Source organism: Artemia franciscana, chromosome 10 (genome assembly GCF_032884065.1).
Source record: "Artemia franciscana chromosome 10, ASM3288406v1, whole genome shotgun sequence".
Taxonomy (NCBI): domain Eukaryota; kingdom Metazoa; phylum Arthropoda; class Branchiopoda; order Anostraca; family Artemiidae; genus Artemia; species Artemia franciscana.
The window spans coordinates 31,467,645-31,493,181 of NC_088872.1; the positions used below are offsets into that span (position 1 = coordinate 31,467,645).

Consider the following 25,537-nt stretch of genomic DNA (forward strand, 5'->3'; position numbering starts at 1 on the left):
CAATCCAAAATAAAAAATCATTGGTGGAAATCTGTTAGTCCTTTCGAAGATTCTTCAGTTCTATGCTGGTTCTTCTGCAGAAGTCAAGGTCGTAAATTCGAATAAAACATTCAAAGACTAGGAAGTTCATCCTTGAGAAACATTCGATATTTCTCTGGTAAAGATCAATACATTCTTATGATGCTATTGAACTGTTTCCGTCCCTTAAGGATTTTAAGTGCTGTTTCAGCTACGTCTCAACTTGAATCAATGAAAATATATTTCTTAAGAATTAAGTTAACCTCCGAACATCTGACAAGCCAATGACGCTAGCAACTATATAATTTGCGCAATGTTAAATAACCTACAATTCTAAAAATAATTCAGTGTCACGCCTTTGTATTAGCCAATCACAAATAAGAGTAGTAAAGTTCGTCAAGGCAATTAACTGACGTATTCTTTTCTGTATAAACCATTAACCAGTGTTTAATGAATATTTCTTTTCGGTAATCCAGCGAAAGTTCCTCTATTTTTTGTAAGTTTAGTGACAAACCTTTTGCGAAGAAAAATATGCCTCGTTGCCCAGAGCTGAGTTGCTTTCCACTTGAGGACAATGGAAGTGATTCAGGACACGATAGTGATAATGAACTAAAATCCCTTACCAGGTATGTTAAAAGCAACCAATAGATCAGACCTGCTGGATTTGTGATCAGCACCAACAAATGGGGGGAGTAGGGCGGTATTCCAAGAAATAGATTGGAACCTTTGGTGTGTGCAGAAACGAAGTAGGCCTACTCCAAACGTTGGCACTAGGGATACACGCACATGAAAACAATTTTTTGGAGGGGACATAGGATCGATGGTTTCTTTTCCAGAGAAGTTGATTTTGTTTCTAAGTGAAAAATTGTTGTCATTCTTTTTTTTTTTTTTTTCATCTAGTAGTCTATAGAGAAAATGCATTTGCTTCAGCGTATGCTCATGGTAGAGTAAATGCTTTATTTTCGTCTTGACTTCCGAGTTTGTTACTTTGTTTTTTAAATCCAAAACGTTAAAAATTAACTTGTTCGAGCTCAATATTTTGTTTTGTTGTCTCTGTCACTGTTACCTTGCATAATAACCACCTTCGGTAGCCTATCTTAAAGTTACTGCTTTCAGGCAATGCGTGCTTTCAAATGAACTGTAAGTAAGAAGCGACTCGGCTCAGTAGTAACCGAAACTCTTAAATACGGAATTATGATGTCAATAAATACATAAAAAGAATTGGTTTTTTATGCTGATTCTAAACATATAAGATTCATTAAAATTAGTGTTACCCACCAAAAGCTACGAGCCTGAGAAAACGTGCTTAGTTTTTGAAAAAGGGGGGAAACATCACCAAAAATTCAAGGAGCATTAATGGAAATCAAACCTCCAGATTCAGCATATCAGAAACCTTACTGCAGAGGTTTCAAGCTCCCATCTGTAAAAATGGGGGATTTTGTAATTTTTCCCAGAAGAAAGATCACGGATGTTTGTTTATTTGTTGTTGTTTTTTCACGGAGGTGATCGAACCAATTTTCCTAGAATATCGGAACAGGACTCGTTCAAACGGAAAATAAAAGTTTTAATGCCCTTGTAAGTGACCAAAACTATTGGAGGGTGACAAGCCCCCATCCCATGTCCTTTATCCCCCAAAGTTTTCCGACCAAAATCTTAAATAAACAGTTTGTTCATCATAGTTTGAAGGTTCAATAATTATGCCTTTGTGGATAACATGACCCCCACAACCATAGGGGAAACGGCTGTAAGCTATGAAATTTGGCCATTGTTTACGTGTATTATTTCTCATCGCAAGTATGCATACGTTTGTCGGACAGGGGGGGGGGCTAGTTTGGAATTTCCCACGGGTATATTTTTCCGTTGGAGGAAAGTTCAAATGAATGTATGCTAAGAAAAATTTTTCAGGTGAAAACATCAGCTAGAAATTTTCCCGGAGGAATTTTCAGCACAGATGGAATTGTCCAGGGGATTTTACTTCGAAGGAACTCTCAGAGGGAACTTCGCATAGACGGAGAACCAGATTTCTCGGCATTATTTGTAGTATCCCCTCAATGCCTTTAAGTTAATCCCTATCCCTTCGAATCCAGGTCCCGCCACTTTTTTGAACTTCCTCAAGGCGCAGGTGATATTTACGCAATAGGGAATGTTTTCTTCGAGTTGCAGGTAACTGTTACGTAATTGGGAGGGTTTTCTGAACAATGTACCTGTTTATTACTTAATAGTTTCTTTGAGTGTTTAAAAACCTTCAGGGTCCCACCAAATCCTATTTTCTTCGATCGGTATGATTAAAATCCTAAGGGTACAGGGAAAAACCTTTAATGGTCCCGCCAAATCAGGGTTTCTTTGGTCGTTACATCATAGGGTTTGCGTGTTACCTACTAGAGAGTGTTATAAAAACCCGCGAGGGCCAAAAAAAACCTTCTGGGCCCCCCCTCAAGTAAGGACATGATCCACAATTGTTATCAAACAATATTTTCATGATTTACAGACACAGGGTCATAGTAACCAACTTGAACGGGAGGGGGGCTAGTAGTCAATTCCAACGGAGGCGCTAGCAACCAACTCTAACGGGGGGCCCTAGCAGTCAATTCCACCTGAACCCTGCATTAAATTTCATCAGTAGCCCTAACCTAACCACTTGAGCCCAAGCATCCGATTTCACAGCGGGCCACAGTATCCAGTTTCAACAGGGGCCCTAGCAAGCAATTCCCCCAGGGGGCCTCCAGAGTTCAACTCCAAAGGGGAACCCTAGCAGTCAATTTCAACGGAGGCCATGGCAGCCAATTTCAACGGAGGGGTCTAGCAGCCAATTCTAACGGAGGCCCTAGCAATCAATTCTCAGGGAAGCCTTACCATCCAATTCCCTCGAGGGCCCTTTCGCAATCAATTTCACCAACAAGACGTCTTTTTAAGACGCTTCAAGGCATTGCAAGACCTTTCTTTTCTATGACGTTTTTTCAAGATTTCTTTGGTTGTTATGTAACAAGGATATGTTCAAGGAAATTTTATGTAACAAGGTTATGTTAAAGATGATGCAATCTCGCGTGGCATGCTAGACTTTAGGGCACCGGGCGGGATTCCTGTTTGTAACTATAGAGGACGCACATGTGGGGTGTTATGTTATGACAATGCTCACATGGGCTGTTACATAATACTTACATAATACATAATACTAGATTTCATTTTCTTTCAAGGTGTTTCTTTCCGGGGATCCTTTATAAGTTAAAGATATTTTGTACGTATTAGGATTTGGAAGGGATAGGGCTGCCATGAAATGGAGTGCTGGACAGGCGGACTATGAAAGCATTACTAATATCATTATTCGAGGAGTACTTTCTATGTGATAACCTATTGCACCCAAGGAGAATCCCCTTTCCTACTTACTAGAATAATTAAATGGTTCGCATATTTGCAACCCCTTCCACATGAGAGCGCAAGCATTCCAATGTTATTGATTTTCACTCTATTAGATGCACCTGGCTGTTACAGCATTATAAATTTTCTACCGTGACCTAGACAGGTTAAGTTAGCTATTGCATCAGTGAGATGTTACACATCATTGGCTTTAGATATCTCATTGCGTAAATGATGTATTGAGGTTTTATCCTGGAACAAGAAATTTAAAGAATGAAAGCTTTTGTACATACAAATTAAAAAAAAAACTACTAGCACTATTAAAACGCAGAAAAAACCATTAAAACACAGCAAATGAAAAAAATAAAGGCGAAAAAACTTATAAAGGATAAAATATAAGCAAAAAGAACCATGAATTAAAGAAGGATAGGAACCCTAGTAATCAATTCCAGGGAAGTGGGTGGAGGATTGTTATTAAAGGTAAATTTAAGCCTTAGGTCTTAGTGAAAATATCGCTTTTCTTTGAACCAAAACTGTGCATATTTCACGCCACCGTGACAATATAAGGCTGATCCACCCCCTAGCAACCAATTCAAGAGGGAGGGTCGTTATTAGAGATAAATTCAGCTGATTTTAAGAGAGATAAATTAAAATCATAGTAAGAGTTCTTTCTTAGAGGTCTTAATGAAATTGCCGCGTTTCTTTGGGCCAAGACTATGCGTATTTCACGTCACCGTGACAATATGTGGCTGATTCTCCCCTAGCAACCAATTCCAGAGGGGAGGGTCGTTATTAGAGATACATTCAGTTGATATTAAGAGTTATATCTGAGAGGTCTTAATGAAAATGCCACGTTTTTCTTAGCTAAGACTATGCATATTCTCGCCACCATGACAATGTGTGGCTAGCCCACCCTTGGAAGCAATTCCAGAGGGGCGGGGGCTTGTTATTAGTTATAGATTTAAACCATATTAAGAGTTCTTTCTGAGAGGTCTTAATGAAAATGCTTCATTTCCTTGACTGGGTGTTAGATTTCAGTCCCCCTGCTGCCGAAAATTTATTTAACACCTCCCACATTCTTTTAACACCTCATACACACACTTGCTTTAAGCCATAGAACATGTTAGTTCAAGCAATTTATGCTTCTGTTGCAATACGTGGCTGGCCTATGACATCCCGGTGATACATATTATCATTCCTAATGCATTTTTTCAGCTATTGTCATGTTAAAAATCATGCATCAAATCTATTGGTTCATGTTTTCGCAAGCCAAGCTTCCATGATACACCATATCAATTTTTGCACCCTCTCATCATTCCTAATACGTTTTTCAGGTATTTTCTGGTTAAAAATCGTGCATTAAACACATTGGTTCGTGTTTTCGCAATCTTACTCTCTATGATACACTATCTCAATTCACGTCACTTTGCCACACTATGACTGAATCTCTGGTGCCCTATCGCACTCACTCGTTCTTAAGACATTTTCGAGATATTTTCATGATAAAAATATGATTTGAATCCAACACTTCGCATTTTTGCAACCCAGCCTTCTATGATACACCATGTCAGTTTACGCCACCATGCCACACTATGACTGATCCTCTGGCTCCCTCTAGCACCCCCTCATCATTTCTAAGACATTTTCCAGGTGTTTGCTTTTAAAATCATGCGTTAAATCCAATGGCTCATGTTTTCGCAAGCCACCCGCAACGTGGGAACAATCTCAATTCACACCACCGTGTCACACTATTACTGACCCTCTGGCAGCCCCTCATATTTTGTAGGACATTTTTTAGATGTTTTCTTGTTATGTATTAAATCCATTTGTTCGTGTTTTTACAAGCCACTCCGTAGCGCCGAGTGGAGGCCGTCCTAGCCGAGTGGATGAGTGCGCTAGATTTAAGATCCTTTATCCGAGAGGGCGATGGGTTGAATCCTAGTGTACCCAATTATTTGGTTTGGGACGAAGGTCAGTGGCGAGACTCTGAAAGCTGAGCCAGAGTCTGCCCAGCTCTAAATGGGTACCTGGAAAAATCTGGGGAAGGTAAATTCGAAAGGTGTGAGAAAGCACAGGATAGTTGGCCTCCAGCCAACCATTGCACTTCCTAGCTGAAGTGCCAAGAAACGGAAATCAGCACCGCCGGTAGGGACTTTAAAGTCCAATGCCGCATTCTTTACCTTTACACCTTACGTAATAATGTCAATTCACAACACTGTGTCACACTATGACTGGCCCTCTGGAACCCCTCGTTATTCCTAAGACATTTTTAGATATTTTTTTCAATAAAGTGATAACCAATTCCGCTTCCTCCGCTTCAGACCGCCGATTACAACAATTCCCCCCCCCCGATTCGGCTGCCTTCCACCTAATTTCAACTGATTCCAGTTCCCACTTTGGCCGCTCCGATCCCCACTCTAATTCTGGCTCTGGTTGCACCAGTTCCGGTTCCCTCCACTTCTGTTCCCAATTCCTATCCCACCTATTCCGCTCCAAATTCCACCAATTCCAAGATTTTTTATGCGGCTGCCTCCATGGTAATGTATGGCTGGTCATTGGCATTAGCTAGTTTGTTGTTCGTTTTTGATCAGTATCATTTGTACATTGGAAATATAAACACTTACATCTTTATTTAAAAAGTGGAGATGAAACGTTCCAAGAAAGTATTTGCACGTGATAAAACTTTCGTTGTGTTGAATGCTGACAAGGAAAAATAATTGAACTATAAAACAACTATGAGCGTGCGTTTTAATGACAGCGAGAAATTAGAATCCTTTGGAGTACCGAATATATTCAACATTACGGAAGGTGGATATGTGAGAGTAACAATTCCAGAGATATTAGTGCCCAAAGAGAATGCAAGTCTAAAGCTTTAAGTTTTATGACGAGGGTCAACTTCCTGCTAATAGTTCTGGTAACATGTTACCCGTTGATACATCCTATGGCCATCTTTCTGGTTTTTAATGTTCAAAGGAAGACAAAAAGAAGACAGGCATATCCCTATAGCAATACCGTAAGCCATATCTTATCCAGGTGCCAAAACTGCAACCTATATAAAAATAATGTCTTAATGCACGATGAAAATGCAAGTAAAATAAAAAAGTACACTAGCAGACATCCTCAGCAAGGAGATTAAAGATGAATCGATGAAAAACAAAGCCCCGGCAAACGTTACTAGTACCATCATGGGTTTACCAGAAGATACAGTCCATGAACCCTATAATATCAGTGATGAAATGTATGGCGAGGTTGTTAAAAGTTGTGTATGACTCCCAAAATTGAATATATAACATTTCAAGAGAAAAAATAATGCAGTATCTTACGAGATAGATTAAAAGCAATGATTTTTCACGATGATATTCCACATACTATTATTTCAATAAAAATATTTTATTGCATTATTTTGTTATGTTCCCGTTATTTTTAGGGTGCGCTAACAACTCCAATGGTTAGAACGTAGATTCAAAAGTCAGAGACGCAAGATCAAGGAAATTTCAGAGACATTAGAACTGATACCAGGCTCATAGGGTGAAATACCAGGCGATGAGACAGATTAGGAGGGTTTTTTACCAAAGTCAGAGAGCAATGAGCTAGATTTTTTTAAACCCACACACAGACACACACACACACACACACACTCGCAAGTGGTCATATGCTATAGTGTCACTCAATTTTTAGCCCTTAAAAGTGCTCTTGGGTAATTTTTGTCAAATGGTCCAGGTTAGATTCATTTAAGATTTCGTCACTTTTTCAGTCATTTTTTTATAGAAAGAGCAAAATTTTACCCTTTAGGATATCTGATGTGTTTTTCTTTATCAGGTATCTTCTCAGTCACCCATTTAGCAAAATATCGAACTTCATCTTCTGGGTCATGAATTGTATACAGGTATTTCTCCCTAATAAAGTCTTCCAAGTTGAATAATGGAATGTGTTTACCACATTTTCCTATTAACAGCTTATCCGTTGGGACGTTTCCCTTAACATAAACAGCTTGCACAACAGAAAATTGCATATTTCACGAATTTTCTGTTGTACTTTTTTGCATAACCATTTTCATTGCAGTTTTTTTTTTTTTTTATCATAAAAGCCATTTCGGCTTATAAAATATAATGTTAGCAACTGGTGACATGCTATAGCGTCACTCAATTTTTAGCTCTTAAATGGCTCCTGGGTAATTTTTGGTCAATAGTCAAGGTTAGATTCAATTAAGCTTTTGCCACTTTTTCAGTCTTTTCTTATAGAAGGAGCAAAAGTTTAGGTCTTCGGATATTTGTTGCATTTTTTTATCAGATATCTTCTCAGGCATCCATTGAGCGAAATATCAACCTTATATTCGGAATCGTGAATTTAATGCAGGTATTTTGCACCACTGAAGTCTTCCAAGTTGAATAATGGAATGTGTTTATCACATTGCGCTATATAGGGTTTATCCGTTGGGACGTTTCCCTTAAAATAAACAGCTTGCACACCAAGAAACTGCATATTTCTCGAATTTCCTCTTGTACTTTTTTTTTTATTTCGTAACCATTTTCTTCATGGTCTTATAATTTTATCCTAAGGGCCATTTCGGCTTATAAAATTATTACTTTTAAGCTAGGTTACTTTAGGTTAAGTTAGAGTGACTGCAAACGAACCTAACCTAAAAGTAGTTAACTTAATGTAACCTAATCTATCCAGTTATCCTGTCATCTATAGCTAGATTGGAATAGATAGCTACAGTTGGGTTGTAATTCACACAAATGTATGTCTGGCTTTGAAAATAAAATTCAAGCTGCAGCTGAGTGTTGGCTGCAGGTACCTGGGGCTAGGTTAGATAGTCCAATATTTACATTTCATGATGACGTAATCTCGCCTGATTTGTTTTGGTTTCAAGGGTCCTTTAGAATTCAGAAAAAAAAAAGGTTTTGAAGATCAATGACATTTGGCTTCGTAGATATTACGATCCCCGGCTTTAAAAAAAGGAGAAAATTGATCTTGGTCCGACATTTACATGTTAAGATGACGTAATCTTTTGTGACCCGTTTTGATTCCGGAGGACTCCTTTATAATCCTGAAAAAAAAACAGGTTTTGAAGGTCAACAATACGTGACATGAAAAGTCTTACGATTCACATGCTTCGATATTGAAAACGAGTTCAGTGTTTCAACATTGATTTTTTATTAACATTTGTTATAATATTCTGTGTAATTGACTCAAAATATGTTGGATTTAAACTATCCTCGTATGGTGTTATTTTTGAAAAGGCATTCCTACTGTTAGACGAACAGTGTCGTGAAGTTTATAGCTATAAGTGGAATGTCAAATACAATGTGTTTACGTATAATAAAAAAAAAAAAAACACTGGTGTGCAACGTTAAATTTTACAAATTGAAATTGCTTTTATGATGAAATAATAAGACCAGCAACAAAGGTTATAAAATAAAAAAAGTACAAGAGGAAATTCGAAAAATATGCAGTTATTTTAGTGTCCAAGTTGTTTATGTTGAAGGAATCATCCCAAAGGATATGCTCTTAATAGCGGAATGTGATAAACTCATTCCATTATTCAACTTGGAAGACTTTTGTTGTGAGAAGTGCATGCATTCAATTCATTGTGCCGAAGATGAAGTTCGATATATCGCTCAATGAGTGCCTGAAAAGATACCTGAAAAAAAATGCATCAGATAGCGAAGACCTAAGCGCTTGCTTCTTTTACCAAAAGAGACTGAAAAAGCGACAAAGGCTTGAGTGAATCTTATCTTGGCTATTGGACAAAAATTAGAAGAGTCTTTTTAAGGTCTAAAAATTGAGAGACGCTATACCATGTGACTAGTTGCTAACATTAAATTTTATAAATCGAATGGTCTTTTATGATAAAATCGTAAGACCATGCAATGAAAATGGTTATGAAATAAGAAAAATTACAAAAGCAAATTCGATAAATATGCAGTTTTTTGGTGTGCAAGCTGTTTATATTAAGAGAAATGTCCCGAAGGATAAGCTCTTAATAGCGAAATTTATAAGCACATTCCATTACTAAACTTGAAAGACTTCAGTTGTGAGAAATACCTGCATTTAATTCATGGCCCTGAAGATGAAGTTCGATATTTTGCTCAATGGGTCCTTGAGAAGATACCTGAAAAAAAACGCATCATATTTGCGAAGACCTAGAATTTTGCTCCTTCTATAAAAAAAAGACAAAAAATCGGCAAAGGCTTAAGTGAATCTACTCTTGATTATTGGACAAAAATTACCCAAGAGCCCTTTAAAGGACTAAAAACAGAGTGACACTATAGCATGTGACCAGTTGTTAAGGACGAAGCTATGAAAGAAAGTAAATTGAATGTAAATATATGTGTGTGTGTGTGAGTGTTTGTATGTGTATGTGTGTGCTGGTGTGGATTTTAGAAAAAATCTAGTTCATATCTCTCTGACTTTGGTTAAAAAAACCTCCTAACCTATCTTAGACTCTAGTAGACGCCCTATGAGCCTGGTAGTAGTTCCAATGTCTCTGAAATTTTCTTTTCTTGCGTCTCTGACCTTGAATACAAATTCTTAACGTTGGAGTTGTTAGTGCACCCTACAAATAACCTGGACATAACAAAGTAATGCCATAAAGTATGTTGGTTGAAATAATGGTATATGGAATATCATCATAAAAAATGATTGCTTTGAATCTATATCGTCAAATATTTCATTATTTTTTCTCTTGAGATGTTACATATTCCATTTTTTGGGTCATACACAACTTATAACAACCTCATCATCCATTTCATCACTGATATTATTGGGTTCATCGGTATCTGCTGGTAAACCCATGATGGTACTAGTAACGTTCGCCGGTGCTTTTTTTCCTCAATTCATCTTTGATCTCCTTGCTAATAATGTCTGCTAGTTCTCTTTTTACTTTAAAGCCATCGTGGCCGAGTGGATTGGTGCGCTGGATTCAGGATCCTTTGTCTGAGAAGACGCAAGTTCGGGTCCTGGTGTACCCAGTTATTCAGTTAGGGACGGGGGTGAGTGGCGTGACTCTGTAAGCTTAGCCAGAGTCGACCCAGCTCTAAATGGGTACCTGGAGAAATCTGGGGAAGGTAAACAGGAAGGTTGTTCGAAAGCACAGGATGGTTGGCCCCCAACCCCTCATTGCACTTCCTGGCTGAAGGGCCAAGAAACGGAGATCAGCATCGCCGGTAGGGACTGTAAAGTCTAATGCCGTATCCTTTACCATTTACCTTTTTACTTTACTTGTGTTTTTATCGTCTACTAGAATATTATTTTTACATAGGTTGCAGTTTTGGCACCTGGATAAGATATGGCTTATGATATTGTTGCAGCGGTATGCCTGTCTTCTTCTTATCTTCTTTTGAGTGCTAATACCAGAAAGATTGCGATAGAATCTCTCAACCGTAACTTGTTACCAGAACTATTAGCAAAAAGTTGACCTTCGTTATCACCAAAAAGTTTTAGACTTGCCTTCTCTTTGAGCATCATCATCTCTGGAAATGTTACTCTCGCATATCCCACATCTATAAAGTTGATTTTTTTTCGGTACTCCAAAGGATTCGAATTTCTCACTGTCATGACAACTCACGCATATATTTCTAATAGTGTTACCACTAGTAGTTGTTTTATAGTTCAAATGTTTTTTCTTGTCAGCATTCAACGCAACGATAACTTTATCACGTGCACACATTTTCTTGGAATTTTTCATCTTCATATTTCAAAATAAGTTGTAAGTGTTTATCTTTCCAATGTACAGATGATACTGATCGAAAAAGAACAAAGTATATACTGTCGATGACCAGCCGTAGATTATTACGGAGGCAGCCGCATACAAAATCTTGGAATTGGCGGAATTTGGAGTGGAATTGGCGGAATTTGGAGTGGAATTGGCGGAATCGGAATTTAGAATCAGGAACAGAAGTGTGGGGGAGCCAGAACTGATGCAACCGGAGCCAAATTTGAAATTGAATTCGGAGTGGGCATAGTGGGGACTCAATTCGGTTTAACCAGGGTGGAAGCCAGCAGAATCGGAGGTGAAATCGTTGTAACCGGGGGTCAGAAGCAGGGAAGCGGAACTAGTTTTTACTTTATTTGAAAAAATATCAGAGGGCCAGTCATAGCGTGGCATGGTGGTGTGATCACGTTGGGGTTGGCTGGCAAAAACATGAATCAATGGATTTAATGCATGATTTTTAACAAGAAAAATCTGGAAAAATGTCTGAGGAATGATGAGGAGGTATCAGAGGGCCAGTAATAGTGTGACACGGTGGTGTGAATTAACATGGTGTATGACCTTTGGGGTAGCTTGCGAAATCATGAACCATTGGATTTAATGCATGATTTGTAACAGAAAATATCTGGAAAATGTCTTGGGAATGATGAGGGGGTTCTATAGGGTGCCAGAGGGCCAGTCTTAGTGGGGCATGGTGCTGTCATTTGACATGGTATATCACAGTGGGCTGGTTTACGAAAACACGGTGCATTGGATTTAATTATATTTTTTCTTGAAAAGATCTAGAAAACGTTTTAGGAATATGAGTGGGTGCAATAGGGAGCCAGATGGCCAATCATACTATGGCACAGTTGCGTGAATTGAGATGGTGTATCACGGAGGATTGGCTTGCTAAAACATGAACTAATAGATTTAATGCATGACTTTTACAAGAAAGTCATGACCTGAAAATATCTTATACCTGAAAAATATCTTAGGATTGATGAGGGGGATGGATTGCGATAACACGAAGTGTTTTAAGTTTAATCCTGTTTTTATCATGAAAATATCTAGAAATGGATTTAGGAATCACGAGTGGTTGCCAGAAGGCCAATCAGTGTGGCACAGTGGCGTAAATTGACATCGTGAATTATGGAGGGTTGGGTTATGAAACATGAACCAATGAATTTAATGCATGATTTTTAGAATGAAAATATTTGAAAAATGCCTTATGAACGATAATTTGTATCACTGGTATGTCAAGAGCCATTCACATAGTGCTATGAAGGCGTAAATTGCATGGACTAACATGTCCTACAGCTTAAACCAAGTGTATTTGTGAGGTGCTAAAAGAATGTGGGAGGTGAGGGACTAAAATCTATCATCGTGTCAAAGAAATGGGGTACTTTTTCGAGTCAAAGAAACGGGGTACTAAGACCTCTGGGCCTCTCAGAAATAACTCTCATTATGGATTAAATGGATCTCTAATAACAATCCTCCCCTCTGGAATTGGTTGCTAGGGGGTTGGCCAGCCACATATTGTCATGGTGGCACGAAATATTCGTAGTCTTGGCTCAAAGAAACGCGGTATTTTCGTTAAGACCTCTCATAAATAACTTTCAAGATGGTTTAAGTTTCTCTCTAATAAAAAGCCCCCCTCCCTCTGGAATTGGTTGCTAGTGGGTGGGGCAGCCACAATCTGTCATAGTGGTGTGAAATATGCATAGTATTGGCTTAAAGAAACGTGGCTTTTTCATAAAAACCTCTCAGAAATAACCCAATGCAAAAGCGCATATTTTTTTTTTTTTGCATGTTCGTCTAAGAGAGCAATAGAAACGGTGCATTTTCATTAAGATCTATCATAAGTACCTCTTAACATGGCTTAAATTTACCTCTAATAACAACCCTCCACCACACCCTCCCTGGAAGTGGTTGCTAGAGGTCTCACCTTTCTTTAATTCATAATTTTCTTTGCTTATATTTCATTCTTTATAAGTTATTTTGCGTTTTGTTTTTTCGTTTCTGTTGTGTTTTAATTGATTTTTCTGTGTTGCAATAATGCTTATAAATCTGTTTTTATTAATGAAATGTGTTTGTACAAAACCCCTCATTCCTTATGTTTCTTGTTTCAGGATAAAACTTCAATGCATAATCATTTACGCAATGAAATATCTAAAGCCAATGCTATGTAACATCTCCCTGATGCAATAGCTAACTTAACCTGTCTAGGTCACGTCAGAAAATTTATAACGCTGTAACAGCCAGGTGCATCTAATAGAGCAAAAATCAGTAGCATTGGGATGCTTCCGCTCTCATGTGGAAAAGTTTGGAAACATGCGGACCATTGAATCGTTCCAGTAAGCGGGACAGCAGATTTTTCTTGCGTGCAATAGGTTATCACGTAGAAAGTATTAGTCGAATAATAACATTACAAATGCTTTCATTGTCCACTTATCTAGCGCTCCATTCCATGGCAGCCCTATCCCTTTCGAATCCTAATGTGGACAACAATTCTTTAGATTATAAAGGACTCCCGGAAAAAACGCCTTGAAAGAAAATTAAATCTCTTAAAGTATTATGTAACAGTCCCCGTCTACATTTCCATTTCTTAACACCCCATGTCAAACGGGACTTCCCAAGGGACCCTGAAGTCTAGCATGTCACGCGAGATTGCGTCATCCTTAACATAAGTGAACATTTCCCTATTGCATAACAACCAATGAAATCTTGAAAAATGTCTAGAAATGTCTTGAAAATACGTCTTGTCGGTGAAATTGGTTGCTAGGCCCTCCCCCTATGGAATTTTATAACAGGGCCCCAGTTGGAATTGGTTGCTTGGGCCTCCGTTGGAATTGACTGCTATGGCCCCCCGTTGCAATTGGTTGCTAGGGTCCCCCGTTGGAATTGACTGCTAGGGCCCATCTTTAGAATTACATTCCAGGGGCCCCCTGGGTGGAATTGGATGCTATGGCTCGAAGTCAAATTGGATGGTGTGGGCCTCGGTTGTTTTGGTTTGGGGGATGGTGAAATCGGATACAGGGCCAGTGTAATTGACTGCTAGGGTCCCCCGTCGGAATTGACTACTATTGCCTCCGTTGGAATTGACAATTAAGTAATTGACACATGCATCGTTTAGAGCACCCTCCAAATTACGTAACAGACACTCGCCTCCTGAGGTGAACATTCCCTATTACGTAATTAACATCTGCGTCTCGAAGAAGTTCAAAAAAAAGTTTCGGGACCCAGATTTAGAGGATAGTAAAGGTATTGGGGGAATACTACTTTTATTTGAAAAACGGTCAGAAATTAAACAAAAGAGGACAAGCTTTTCAACTGAAGCTAAGGAGCAGAATAAAGCTTGAACATGAATTATTCCGTATATGAGGAGGGTTGGCCCATTCTCAAAACATTGCTCTTTACGCTAAAGTTTGACTTTTTGTCATAATTTTTTAAGAACGACTACTGAAACCCAAGGGCCGTTTGATTACACAAAGAATTGTTTTTAAGAGTAGGCCTACTAAAAAACTTTTGCGTGAAGAACTAGGGTTTGAGGAGGAGTATCCCCCTCATATACAGAATAATACTGTTCGTTTTAAGTTTTAATGTTGCTCCTTACTTTCAGTTAAAAAAAAACTTTTTTTTCAACGCAAAAGTGAGTTAAGACCAAGCTGAAGATTCGACGCAGAAGCTGAAGACAAATCCTGGTTCAGTGCAAAAATGGCCAAGTTCTACTAGTTGGGAACAAGAGCTAAATCCTGACTTGGTTAAGAACTAGTGAAGTCCTTAGTCGGTTAGAAAACGAGCTAATTCGAAGCTGCAAATTTGGTTGACATTGTACGAAACCGAGTCGAAAATTTAGTTTTAAGGAGGAAAGCCTTTAAAAAAAGATTTTTGTACAATTAACATCGTAACAAAACTATATCAACTAAAAACCAACGGAAATTCATTTCTAAAAGCATTCCGAACAAAAAAAAAAAAAAATAGAAACAAGTAAAGCGTTATATTAAAATCTAAAGAGCGGTATCAAAATCCAAAACGAACAAAAAAAGTCATATGATAAGTCATTTGTATAGAAACTTATGAATGAAAAAGGGAAATTTAAAAAGAACAAATGCTGAAATGAATCTAAATTAAACTCATTGTTTTTCTGTTTAAAAAAGAAGAGTTTTTTTTAGTTAATTGCTATTTTAGTTAATGCTAGCTATGTGCACGTGCGGTATCAAAATGCACGTTATTCGTTTCTTTGCAGTGAATTTTTAAACTTCAAGGTATTGACAATGAATAAGTTTTCCTTTTTCAACAATTCTATCCTTTGTTTTAGATATAAAGATGGCTGTGTCCGTCTCAGAAACCCGCACATTGAGCTGATGGATCAGGATATCTTATACCATCTGGCCTTGGGTAGTGGATCTCACGATTTACAGGCTATGTTCGGGGATGTGAAGTACGTTTGTATGGGAGGGACGCCTAAACGAATGGAACAATTTGCTTATTTCATTATGAATGAAATAGGATTTAAGCTACCTGCTGGGACAACCTTGTTGGACATCTCTCAATATTCATATCGATACTCTATGTATAAAGTGGGACCTGTCTTGTCAATTAGCGTAAGAACATCTCTTATAATTTCTAATACAAGCTTCTTACTGATTTGCAAATCTAAATTTTTAAGAGAATATCTTTGAAGTTCTCAAGAACATACTGATTTAATCCATATTTTTTTGAAATCTTTGTGCCTAAAACTGAAGAGCGTTTTTCTTTTTTCAAAGTGCTATAAATTGAGAGAAATTGTTATGGAAGGTTGTCTTGATTTATTGCTCAGGTTTGAACAATAGTATTTGCATCATAAAAGGGAGGAACCCCTTTGATTGTAATTAGAAAAGTGAGAGTATTATTCTGTTTTAATACCTATGATTAGGAAGGTTTAACAGAACCATTAGCATCCTCTAGTATGACTATCCTTTTGCTATCTTTAAAAACCACACCAATTATACTTTATTTAAGATAGGGAAGAATGATTGAAAAAAAATTTTGTATTATTAGCTCGTTTTCCTCGGGGGGGGGGGGGGGGGTTCATGGTGTATCTTACGCAAAAAGACTTCAAAATATGCATAAAATTTATAGTCATTTTTGTGACGATTTTAGGAGTCAGAAAAAATGTGTGGGGGGGAGGGAACCCGGTACCCCCTCTGGATACTGCCTTGGCTGCAAGCATGTCAAATTATAAAGGTAGCTCATTGTCAAAACAATTTTTATAAATGAAACCACAAATAAGAGAACTCTAGAGGGCCTACCCAAATAACTAAATCAAAATAAAATATCAAATTCAAAACCCATAAGAAAACCCATCTGTTACTAAAGAAATCAGAATTCTTGAATAAGAAAATATTTCCATGATACGGTAAAAACATGTTGCTCTTTTGTAAGCTTATGGCTATGTGATATACTCGCTTTAATTGTGGTCATAACAATGTGACATGGACTGAAAACCTTACTCATTGGCATTCTAGTTGGTGAATGTGGTAAATTATACGGTTTGGGCAGTTGATATAGTAGTAAAATGAAATATAAGCAAAGTAGGGAATATGAGACACCAATTACTGTTTCCACTTTGCTGATGTTAAGAAAGGTGTTACTGTAATAATGGACATAGTTCTTACACTTACAGGATTATGCTGCCACGCATTGCTGTGTAATGAATTATTTTAGAATTTCAGATTCGCTTCTTAAACATACAGTGACAAAATTCCTTCTTTTATTTCCATGACATTGCTTTACAGTTCTGATGTTGTTAGTTTTCAAAACGTTGGCAGAAATCCTGTGCCTAGTAAGTGTTGAAATAGGCATTGCGATTGGAATTTTAAGTAATAGATCTACTCTAGTTAAATTATTCTGATTTTGAAAAACTTGCTGGTCAAAATCAAAATTATGTAATTCATTCATAGTAAAAGCAAGCTATTCTCGATTTTGCTTTAATTGCTGGATGGTATCTGAGATACGTTATTAGTTGTTTTTTTTTTTTCCCGGAGGTGGAGCCAAAGGCTGCAACTTATAGGGAATACCATGATAGGTGATAACATGAACACTAATAATACTCATTGTATTGTTGTCGCTGAAGAATAATTGATCTGAAGAAACAACGGGCATTTAAAGTTCACGTCCCAAATGGATAAGATACTTTTTTAATGTGCTTAGATTATATAGTTAAAGGAGTTTTTTGAGAAACATTGTATATTGAAATAGAAAGATCTGAAAATGGTTTCATATTCTGTCCTGACAAAGCTCATAAATTTTTCTCAATAAATTGTAGTGCTGCCTGCAAGGTAAAAGATTAGCCAATTATAAGTCAAACCGATAAAGTCCTATTTTTACATTTATTATCAGTTTCCACACTTCTCCTTGGGTCACCATACTTGACTATTATTTTCAAGCCCAGATTTACCAATTGGCCCGGGCTTAGGGGCGCACAATACCAGGGGAAGTAATAAAGCTTCATTGAGTGATCTTTTTCTTAACAAAACTAGAGTGATATTCAACTTATTTTCAAAGTATTAGGTGCACTCTGCCGTCGCGATGTCTATTTACAGAAAAGTGATTTTAAGACAACACAGAAATTCTTTGGCCACATATAAACTGTCAGATGTCTCCTGAGAATGGCAGCTGAGAGTTGCGTATTGCCTCTCTCTTTCATTACATTTGACTCATCAGTTGCGTTCTGTCCAGTGCTTCCACTACCCTCCAATTTTTGGGGATTTCCCCGAAAATCTCGCAAAAACGGGGTGGCAAAAACGCTTGGGCCTAGAAGTGTCAAAGCTTAGTGTCGGCCCTGATTATTTTCAACAATAAAGGTCGTAGCTTGGAGTCAAATGTGGTGGTATTCATTTTCATTTGTGGTGGTATTCAATTTCATTTTCCTTGAAACTGCAGACAATTTGATCCTTTTCTTGATGTCATGACGTCGCCACAGGTTTGATATAGCCAATCTGTGAAAACTACGAATTCATTCCTTAAAGTCCTGACCTATTTAGATCGTTTTTGGGGGCAGTCATCACTGTTCCTTGTTTTCCAACCGTAGATTTCATTGCCAATTTATGTTCATGTTTACCTCAGAAAGATTTTTCCACACAATTATTGTTCACTTATAAAAATAGTATATATTATATATATACATATATATATATATATATATATATATATATATATATATATATATATATATATATATATATATATAGTACCTTGGTCCCGGCACGCGGCAGGCTTTTATATCTGGATTCTCACTGTCGCTTATCTTCTAAACAAAGACAATTTGAGCCTTTTCTTGATGTCATGACGTCCAAATGGACCTTAATTAAGAAGTAAAGCCTTTGTAAAATTATATATATTTTTTATTTTTTTTTATTGGACCTTCAACTTTTGCCTCGGCTTGTCTTTTTTCATTATAAAAGACATATCGCCAAACTTTGTTTATTTTAATTGTTCCTGTGGTGACACAAAAACTTCTTCTTTTGCCTCTGCTTTTCGTATTTTTTTCTTGATAACTCTTTCTTTGACTATAGATTGTTATATTGTAATTATTTTCAGCATGGTATGGGTATTCCGTCTGTTGGTATCCTGCTTCACGAAATAATCAAATTGATGTACCATGCCCGAGTCAAGGATCCAATTTTCTTCAGATTGGGCACATGTGGAGGTATTGGCATTGAAGGAGGCAATATTGTAATTACAGAGGAGGCTGTTGATGGAATGGGAAGACCTTTTCTCGAGCTGGTAAGTTGTTTTTTAACTACTTTAGTAATTTTATGACTAGTACCATCACTATTATCATCAGTATTATTTTTGTTTTATGGCCAACAAGAGTTTTCTTTTACATGCTGTGCAGCAGCAGTACGATGAGTACCAGGCAAGGCACCAGTCATTCTCCCAGTTTATTCACTGCGCTTTATACTAGTGTTTAACTGCTGCGGTGGTTTGAATTGGAGGGGGGACAAAGGGAACATTTTCCCTTCCTAGTTTTTTGGCTTTCCTACCAGATTTTGAAAAATACGTCTTCCCTGGTATGTTCATTGAAAATGCTTTTTTGTTATTGTCTTTGTAGAATTGAAAGAAACTGACCCCTCCCCTTCTCAACATTTTCATGAATTTGTGCCACTGAGCAGCTACTTGATGGAAACCATGAATGATTTCGATGGAATATTGCCATCAGGGAGTCAGTTTAAGAGGGATATATAGCAATAGACAAATTTATTCTTTAGAAAATCTTAAATTAAGGGTTCCTCACTCTAGTAATCAGAGTGTTGTGCGTACCCACATCTTTGCCTTGTTACACTGACAACCTCCTTAAAAATATACGTATTTGTAAAAGACATTCATTGTCACCATTGCAAACACTGTCTTTAGAAGTAGGAGGTAGTCTTTGACGGTACTGCCACTTCTCTACTGGCCCTATCCTCTATCCTTTACATTTGTAACAAGTGATTTAGGTAACTCTAACATAAATTGGGCAGCTATATTCAGCAAAATGTTCTATACTTAGTACTCATATATATTGTATTTAGTTTCAGTAACAGATTCTGTCATCGTGTTTTTTTCAGCTTTCATTGGGGGGCTACTCTCATTAGTCCTGGTGTCAATCTGTAAATATCTCTAAGATGACTTTTTGTCAACTCTAAATTTGGAATAGTGCAAGCTAAAAATCCTGTCATTTATACTCTTAAATCCAAAACTTGGTCGGTTTTCAGATCAGAAGTTATGATAATGCGCTTTGAATTTCAGGTTCATTTCTTGACCCTGTTCATTCATATCTCCTATTTACGAAGATGTCTCGAGTAATAAGTCTATCTTGAAGTCAGTTTCTTTGAGATACTGTACATTAGCCATCAATCTTTTGAAATCCACAGTAGAAAACTTTCCTTTAAAAGACACTGAGTTTCATCCATTTTACATGTGCATCTAGGCAAAATTAATTCTATTAAACATTTCTTTGAATTGCTATTACACTTGAAATAAGCTATTGCTTCGAATTCTGAATGAATACTAATCATGTCAAATAAAACCATTGGAGATACTTAAAGATAAACGATTTTTGATTTTTGAAATTTCTCTCCCGTGAAGATTTCTAATCTTCACTGAACTGTTATTTAATATTTTTTTGTGGGTCTTTATTCAGTTTTGAGAAATTCAAGTTTCCTTTAATTTGAAAGTTTGTTTTTAATTGTAAATATCAATAAATTTCCTTTGGGGACAAATAGTTCAGAATCACCATTAAAAAAGAAGTAAAAAGGTTATTTTGAAGCAGCTGAGGTATTTGTTTATTCCTGTATTCTTTTTTTAGTCATCTGTTTCCCTCGTTCGACATTTTTTTCCAATTTTCATGCCTCCTTTTATTTGGCATTTTATTTTACATCAGCCATTCCAACCTTGCCTGATGGTTATCCTCCCCTTCTCTAAAATAAGAATTTGAGGATTAGCAGTCATGCGAAGCATTCTATTACCATCTACGTTATTCAATTTCATGTAATCAGCTCAGATGTCGCTTACTTGACCTAACAATCCGTTATATCTGAAATAAGCCCTTCTCCGTATAAGGCGTTTACCTATTTTATTCTTGTGTGTTAATTTGATATTTTATTTCCTAGGTATGTCGATTGAGTCCCCAAAATCTTTCATCCCGATTCACTGGAGGCAGTGAATCGGGCCTTATTCAATTTCGCCTTATTCACATATTGAAATCTATTTCTGATTTTATTTAGTGAGTCATTTACCTACTTTAAAAAGAAAGTCTATTGTGCTTTGTTAGTCATTTTTGTTGTTTAGAATCCAAAATTTTGATTCATGGCTTTTGATTTAATTTCTTTTCTTTTGTGATACAGTGTATTTTTAGAAAGTGTACTTATTGGCAACTTATCTATTTACTAAAACTCCCTGAAAAGTGTAATACTGGCTTTGTCATGCCTAAAGGTCGTATCTGACATATTCACACATGTGGAATAATTGCTAAAAGCTCTTCAGCAGTATCAGCAGGGCAATGCTGATCAAGAAGATTGCAGTGTGATTCAACAGGCATTGCCATGCTGATGCTTCCTATGAGAATAACTTTGCAAACGTTTTTTGGAACTTGGTTCAGACGTGACGATATGTCAGCAAAATTAAAGAAAAATTACACAACCATTACAAAAACAATATATATAATCATGATAAAGCTTTAAACATTTTGATCAAACAGTTCGTGGTAACGAACTGTAGTAAGGAGCGACCCGGCTCAATAGTAACCAAAACTCTAAAAAATTGAATTTTGATATCAATAGCTACATCAAAAGAATCGCATTTTAATGCTGATTTTAAATATATAAGTTTAATCAAGTTTAATCTTACCCATCAAAAGTTACGAGCCTGAGAAAATTTGCCTTATTTAAGAAAATAGGGAGAAACACCCCCTAAAAGTCGTAGGATCTTAACGAAAATGACACCATCAGATTCAGCGTATCAGAGAACCCTACTATAGAAGTTTCAAGCTCCTATCTACAAAAATGTGGAATTTTGTATTTTTTGCCAGAAGACAAATCACGGGTGCGTGTTTATTTGTTTGTTTTTTTTTTTTTTTTTTTTTTTTTTTTTTTTTTTTTTTTTTTTCCCAGGGGTCATCGTATCGACCAAGTGGTCCTAGAATGTCGCAAGAGGGCTCATTCTAACGGAAATGAAAAGTTCTAGTGCCCTTTTTAAGTGACCAAAAAAATTGGAGGGCATCTAGGCCCCCTCCCACGCTCATTTTTTTCCCAAAGTCAACGGATCAAAATTTTGAGATATCCATTTTGTTCAGCATAGTCGAAAACCATAATAACTATGTCTTTGGGGATGACTTACTCCCCCACAATCCCTGGGGGAGGGGCTGCAAGTTACAAACTTTGACCAGTGTTTACATATAGTAATGGTTATTGGGAAGTGTACAGACGTTTTCAGGGGGATTTTATTTTGTTTGGGGGTGGGGCTGAGGAGAGGGGGCTATGTTGGAGGATCTTTCCTTGGAGGAATCTGTCATGAGGGAAGAAAAATTCAATGAAAAGGGCGCAGGGTTCTCTAGCACTACTATAAGAAAACAATGAAAAATAAACATGAAAACGTTTTTTCAAATGAAAGGAAGAAGTAGCATTGAAACCTAAAACGAACAGAGATAATTACGTATATGAGGGGTTCTAAAAATACTTTAGCATAAAGAGCGAGGTATTTAGGAGGAGATAAATACCTTGCTCTTTATGCTAAAGTATTTTTAGTAATTTCAACTATTTATTCTACGGCCTTTCTGATTCAGGGGTCATTCTTAAAGAATTGGGACAAAACTTACGATTTAGTGTAAAGAGCGAGGTATTAACGAGGGTACAAACCCCCTCGTATACATAATAAAAATATAAGGTTATGAAAGTTTGTTACGTAAGTTAATTCTTAAGTTACGTGTATTTCTTACTAATAAAAACGTTCATTAAAAATTAAAAGTTCTAGTTGCCATTTTAAGTGACCGAAAAATTGGAGGGCAACTAGGCCTCCTTCTCCACCCCTTATTTCTCAAAATCGTCTGATCAAAACTAAGAGAAAGCCATTTAGCCAAAAAAAGAATTAATATACAAGTTTCATTTTAATAATTTATGTGCGGAGAGCCAAAACCAAACATGCATTAATTCAAAAACGTTCAGAAATTAAATAAAAAAAACTAATTTTTTTAGCTGAAAGTAAGGAGCGACATTAAAACTTAAAACGAACAGAAATTACTCCGTATATGAAATGGGTTGTCCCCTCCGCAATCCCTCGCTCTTTACGCTGAAGTTTGACTCTTTGCCACAATTCTACTTTTTAAAACAACTAAAAACTTTAGCGTAAAGAGCGTGGGACTGCGGAGGGGACAACCCATTTCATATACGGAGTAATTTCTGTTCGTTTTAAGTTTTAATGTCGCTCCTTACTTTCAGCTAAAAAAATTAGTTTTTTTTATTTAATTACCTAAATAAAATTCACATCAGTACAATGAAGTTAAGAAAATGTTATTGAACTATTTTATTGAATTAACATAATACAACTTATGCATATCAACCACTTATGCAAGACAGACAGAGAGGTAAAATTATATTTGTCTCCTTTAGTATGGAAAATAAACCAACAATAATAACCAAAGATTCACGTTTCTAGGAATTAGAAAAAGAAGAGGAGAAGAGAAAAGGGGAAGGAGGGCCATCTGCAGAAAAAGTGGGTAACTGAAGATAGGGATTATAACCACTACAAAACATTCAAAACATTAGGCTAGTCCGATACTGTAACCTGACAGAGTCATCTTCTTTAAATTCTTTTTGAATGTGAGCGACAATTTTAATTAACTTGCTAAATTAGATAGTTTGTATTTATTTGCCATGAGAGGAAGTTGACATCTTATGCCTAATCTTGCTCTCTCTTTCTTAACAAATGGGAAATTAACGTGTTCCTAGCTTTCGATAAATGAATAAGTTGATTCTCAACCTAAAGTTTCAGTCCATTCACAAGTGGTCTCTATCCTGGGGTTTTCAAAAGAGCATTTCTAAAAGACTCTTGGACATGACCTTGTACGTATGGAAATAAAACCTATTCTAGGTTTTGGAATAGGTTCATGGAAATTAACCTATACAAACAACCAAGGCTCCTGGACACCATTGCTCCAAGTTTACTAATAATCGCTTTAAAAGACGGAGTTGAGTCTATATATATAATATCTATAAACATCCACTATTTTCCAGGAATAAGTACCAGTTTTAATATCCAGTTTAAAAAAAACAAACGGTTCACTGCCTCTGAACGTCTCCCAAAAGCTATAAATTCTGACTTTTCCAGGTTAAAGGTGAACGTTTAGCGCTAAACCTTGAACATATATTCAGAGGAACAGTTTAGAGGGGCAGTAGTAAACCCTCTTTGTTTCCGGCCCTTACACTAGTTACAAATGATATTAGCTGTTGATCAATTGAAGGCAAGCAAGATCATTTATGTAAGTCCGAAAAAAAAATAACGGCGTCAGTACAGATCCCAAGCGGAAAATGCGAAATGATTCATCGCTAACTTGGACTTTCAGACTTCTGTTAGGTAAAAATGATCGTGTTGAATCAAAAGCTATTCCACGAAACCCTATATTTTCAAATTTATCAAAAATACTTGCGTGATCAATTGTATCAAAAGCCTTTCTATTGTAAAAATATGTCGCTGCTAAATGACTATCATCCACATCCTCTTAGAAAGTAAAAGTAATGTGAAACAGCTACTGCGTGCTCCGTTAATCTACCACTCGAAAAAACCTTACTGATTAAGGGAAAAATACTTATTCTTTATCAAAAATGAATTAATTCTAGTTTTATTATCTTTTGAAAAACTTTAGAAACATGGGATAAAATAGTAATAAGTATAATTGTTATCACCGTTTTGAAAGAGGGTAAAACATTGGATATTCTAAGACTCATTGAAGCAGTGATTCTCAGAGAAAGAATACTTGGTCTTGATTCACTTTACTATCATCCTATAACAATAATTTAAAGGCTTATATTACCCTAAATTTTCCTGTGCTGAGTGTGATATACGTGTTTTTGTTAGATGGTCTTCTTCATTTCTAAATTGAAAATTCAAATTTTGTTTGAAATTGTCTAAAATAAATTGCTAAATAAGACGTTTCTGGGTGGGTTCAGTGGACTACGCTCTCATTCAAGTACATTGTTGGCGCAGTGCCCCTAAAGGAAGCAGTTTTTTTTGTTGATTTTTTTTTAGTGGTTTATAATTATACTTTCTGCTATATAAGAACATTAAGAGGGATCAGAGAGACAAGTCGGGTAAGTAATAGTTTGCCACTTATCACAACGGTGATTCTCTAATTTTATCTTCGTTTTTTGTAGCCCATTCTGGGGAAAATTGTCCACCGTCCTGCTAAGCTAGATAGAGATCTCGCTATGGAGCTAAAAGATTTAGCTACGGCAGATGACCCCTGGGAAACTCATGTTGGAAAAACTATGTGCACTCATGATTTCTATGAAGGTAAGATTGAATAGAAATTTCTGCTCGTATTGTGTGTTCAACTTGCTTCTTTAAGACTGAAAGTCCAAAAACAGGAAATTTTGCTTGTTTATCGGATATTTTTATTATATGCTCTTTTCTTACAAAGTATACTATGACAAGAATTGTATTTATCACAATTAATATTAACTGTTACGTAGGAGTATTTGAGGCAAAATTATCCGAGAGGCTCAGGCTGGTGATGACCCGTCTCTTAGACTTTAGCTGAGACATAAATTTTAAAAATTTGACGCGTTGATAAAATTAGTCTGTAAAAGGTCATAAATATATATATATATATATATATATATATATATATATATATATATATATATATATATATATATATATATATATATATACTAGCTGTTGGGGTGGCGCTTCGCGCCACCCCAACACCTAATTGGAGGGGGCGCTTCGCCC

General features: G+C 36.6%; 1 protein-coding gene across 1 annotated transcript in view; it reads left to right on the forward strand.

The window, feature by feature from the left end:
* LOC136032073 (uridine phosphorylase 1-like) overlaps positions 1-25,537 on the forward strand; it is a gene marked incomplete in the record, with an annotated part of 62,769 nt that overhangs the window by 30,347 nt on the left and 6,885 nt on the right. The window contains 3 exon segments of the mRNA XM_065712195.1: positions 15,387-15,672; positions 18,650-18,835; positions 24,958-25,096. Of these exon segments, the coding sequence (XP_065568267.1) occupies positions 15,387-15,672; positions 18,650-18,835; positions 24,958-25,096 (611 nt within the window).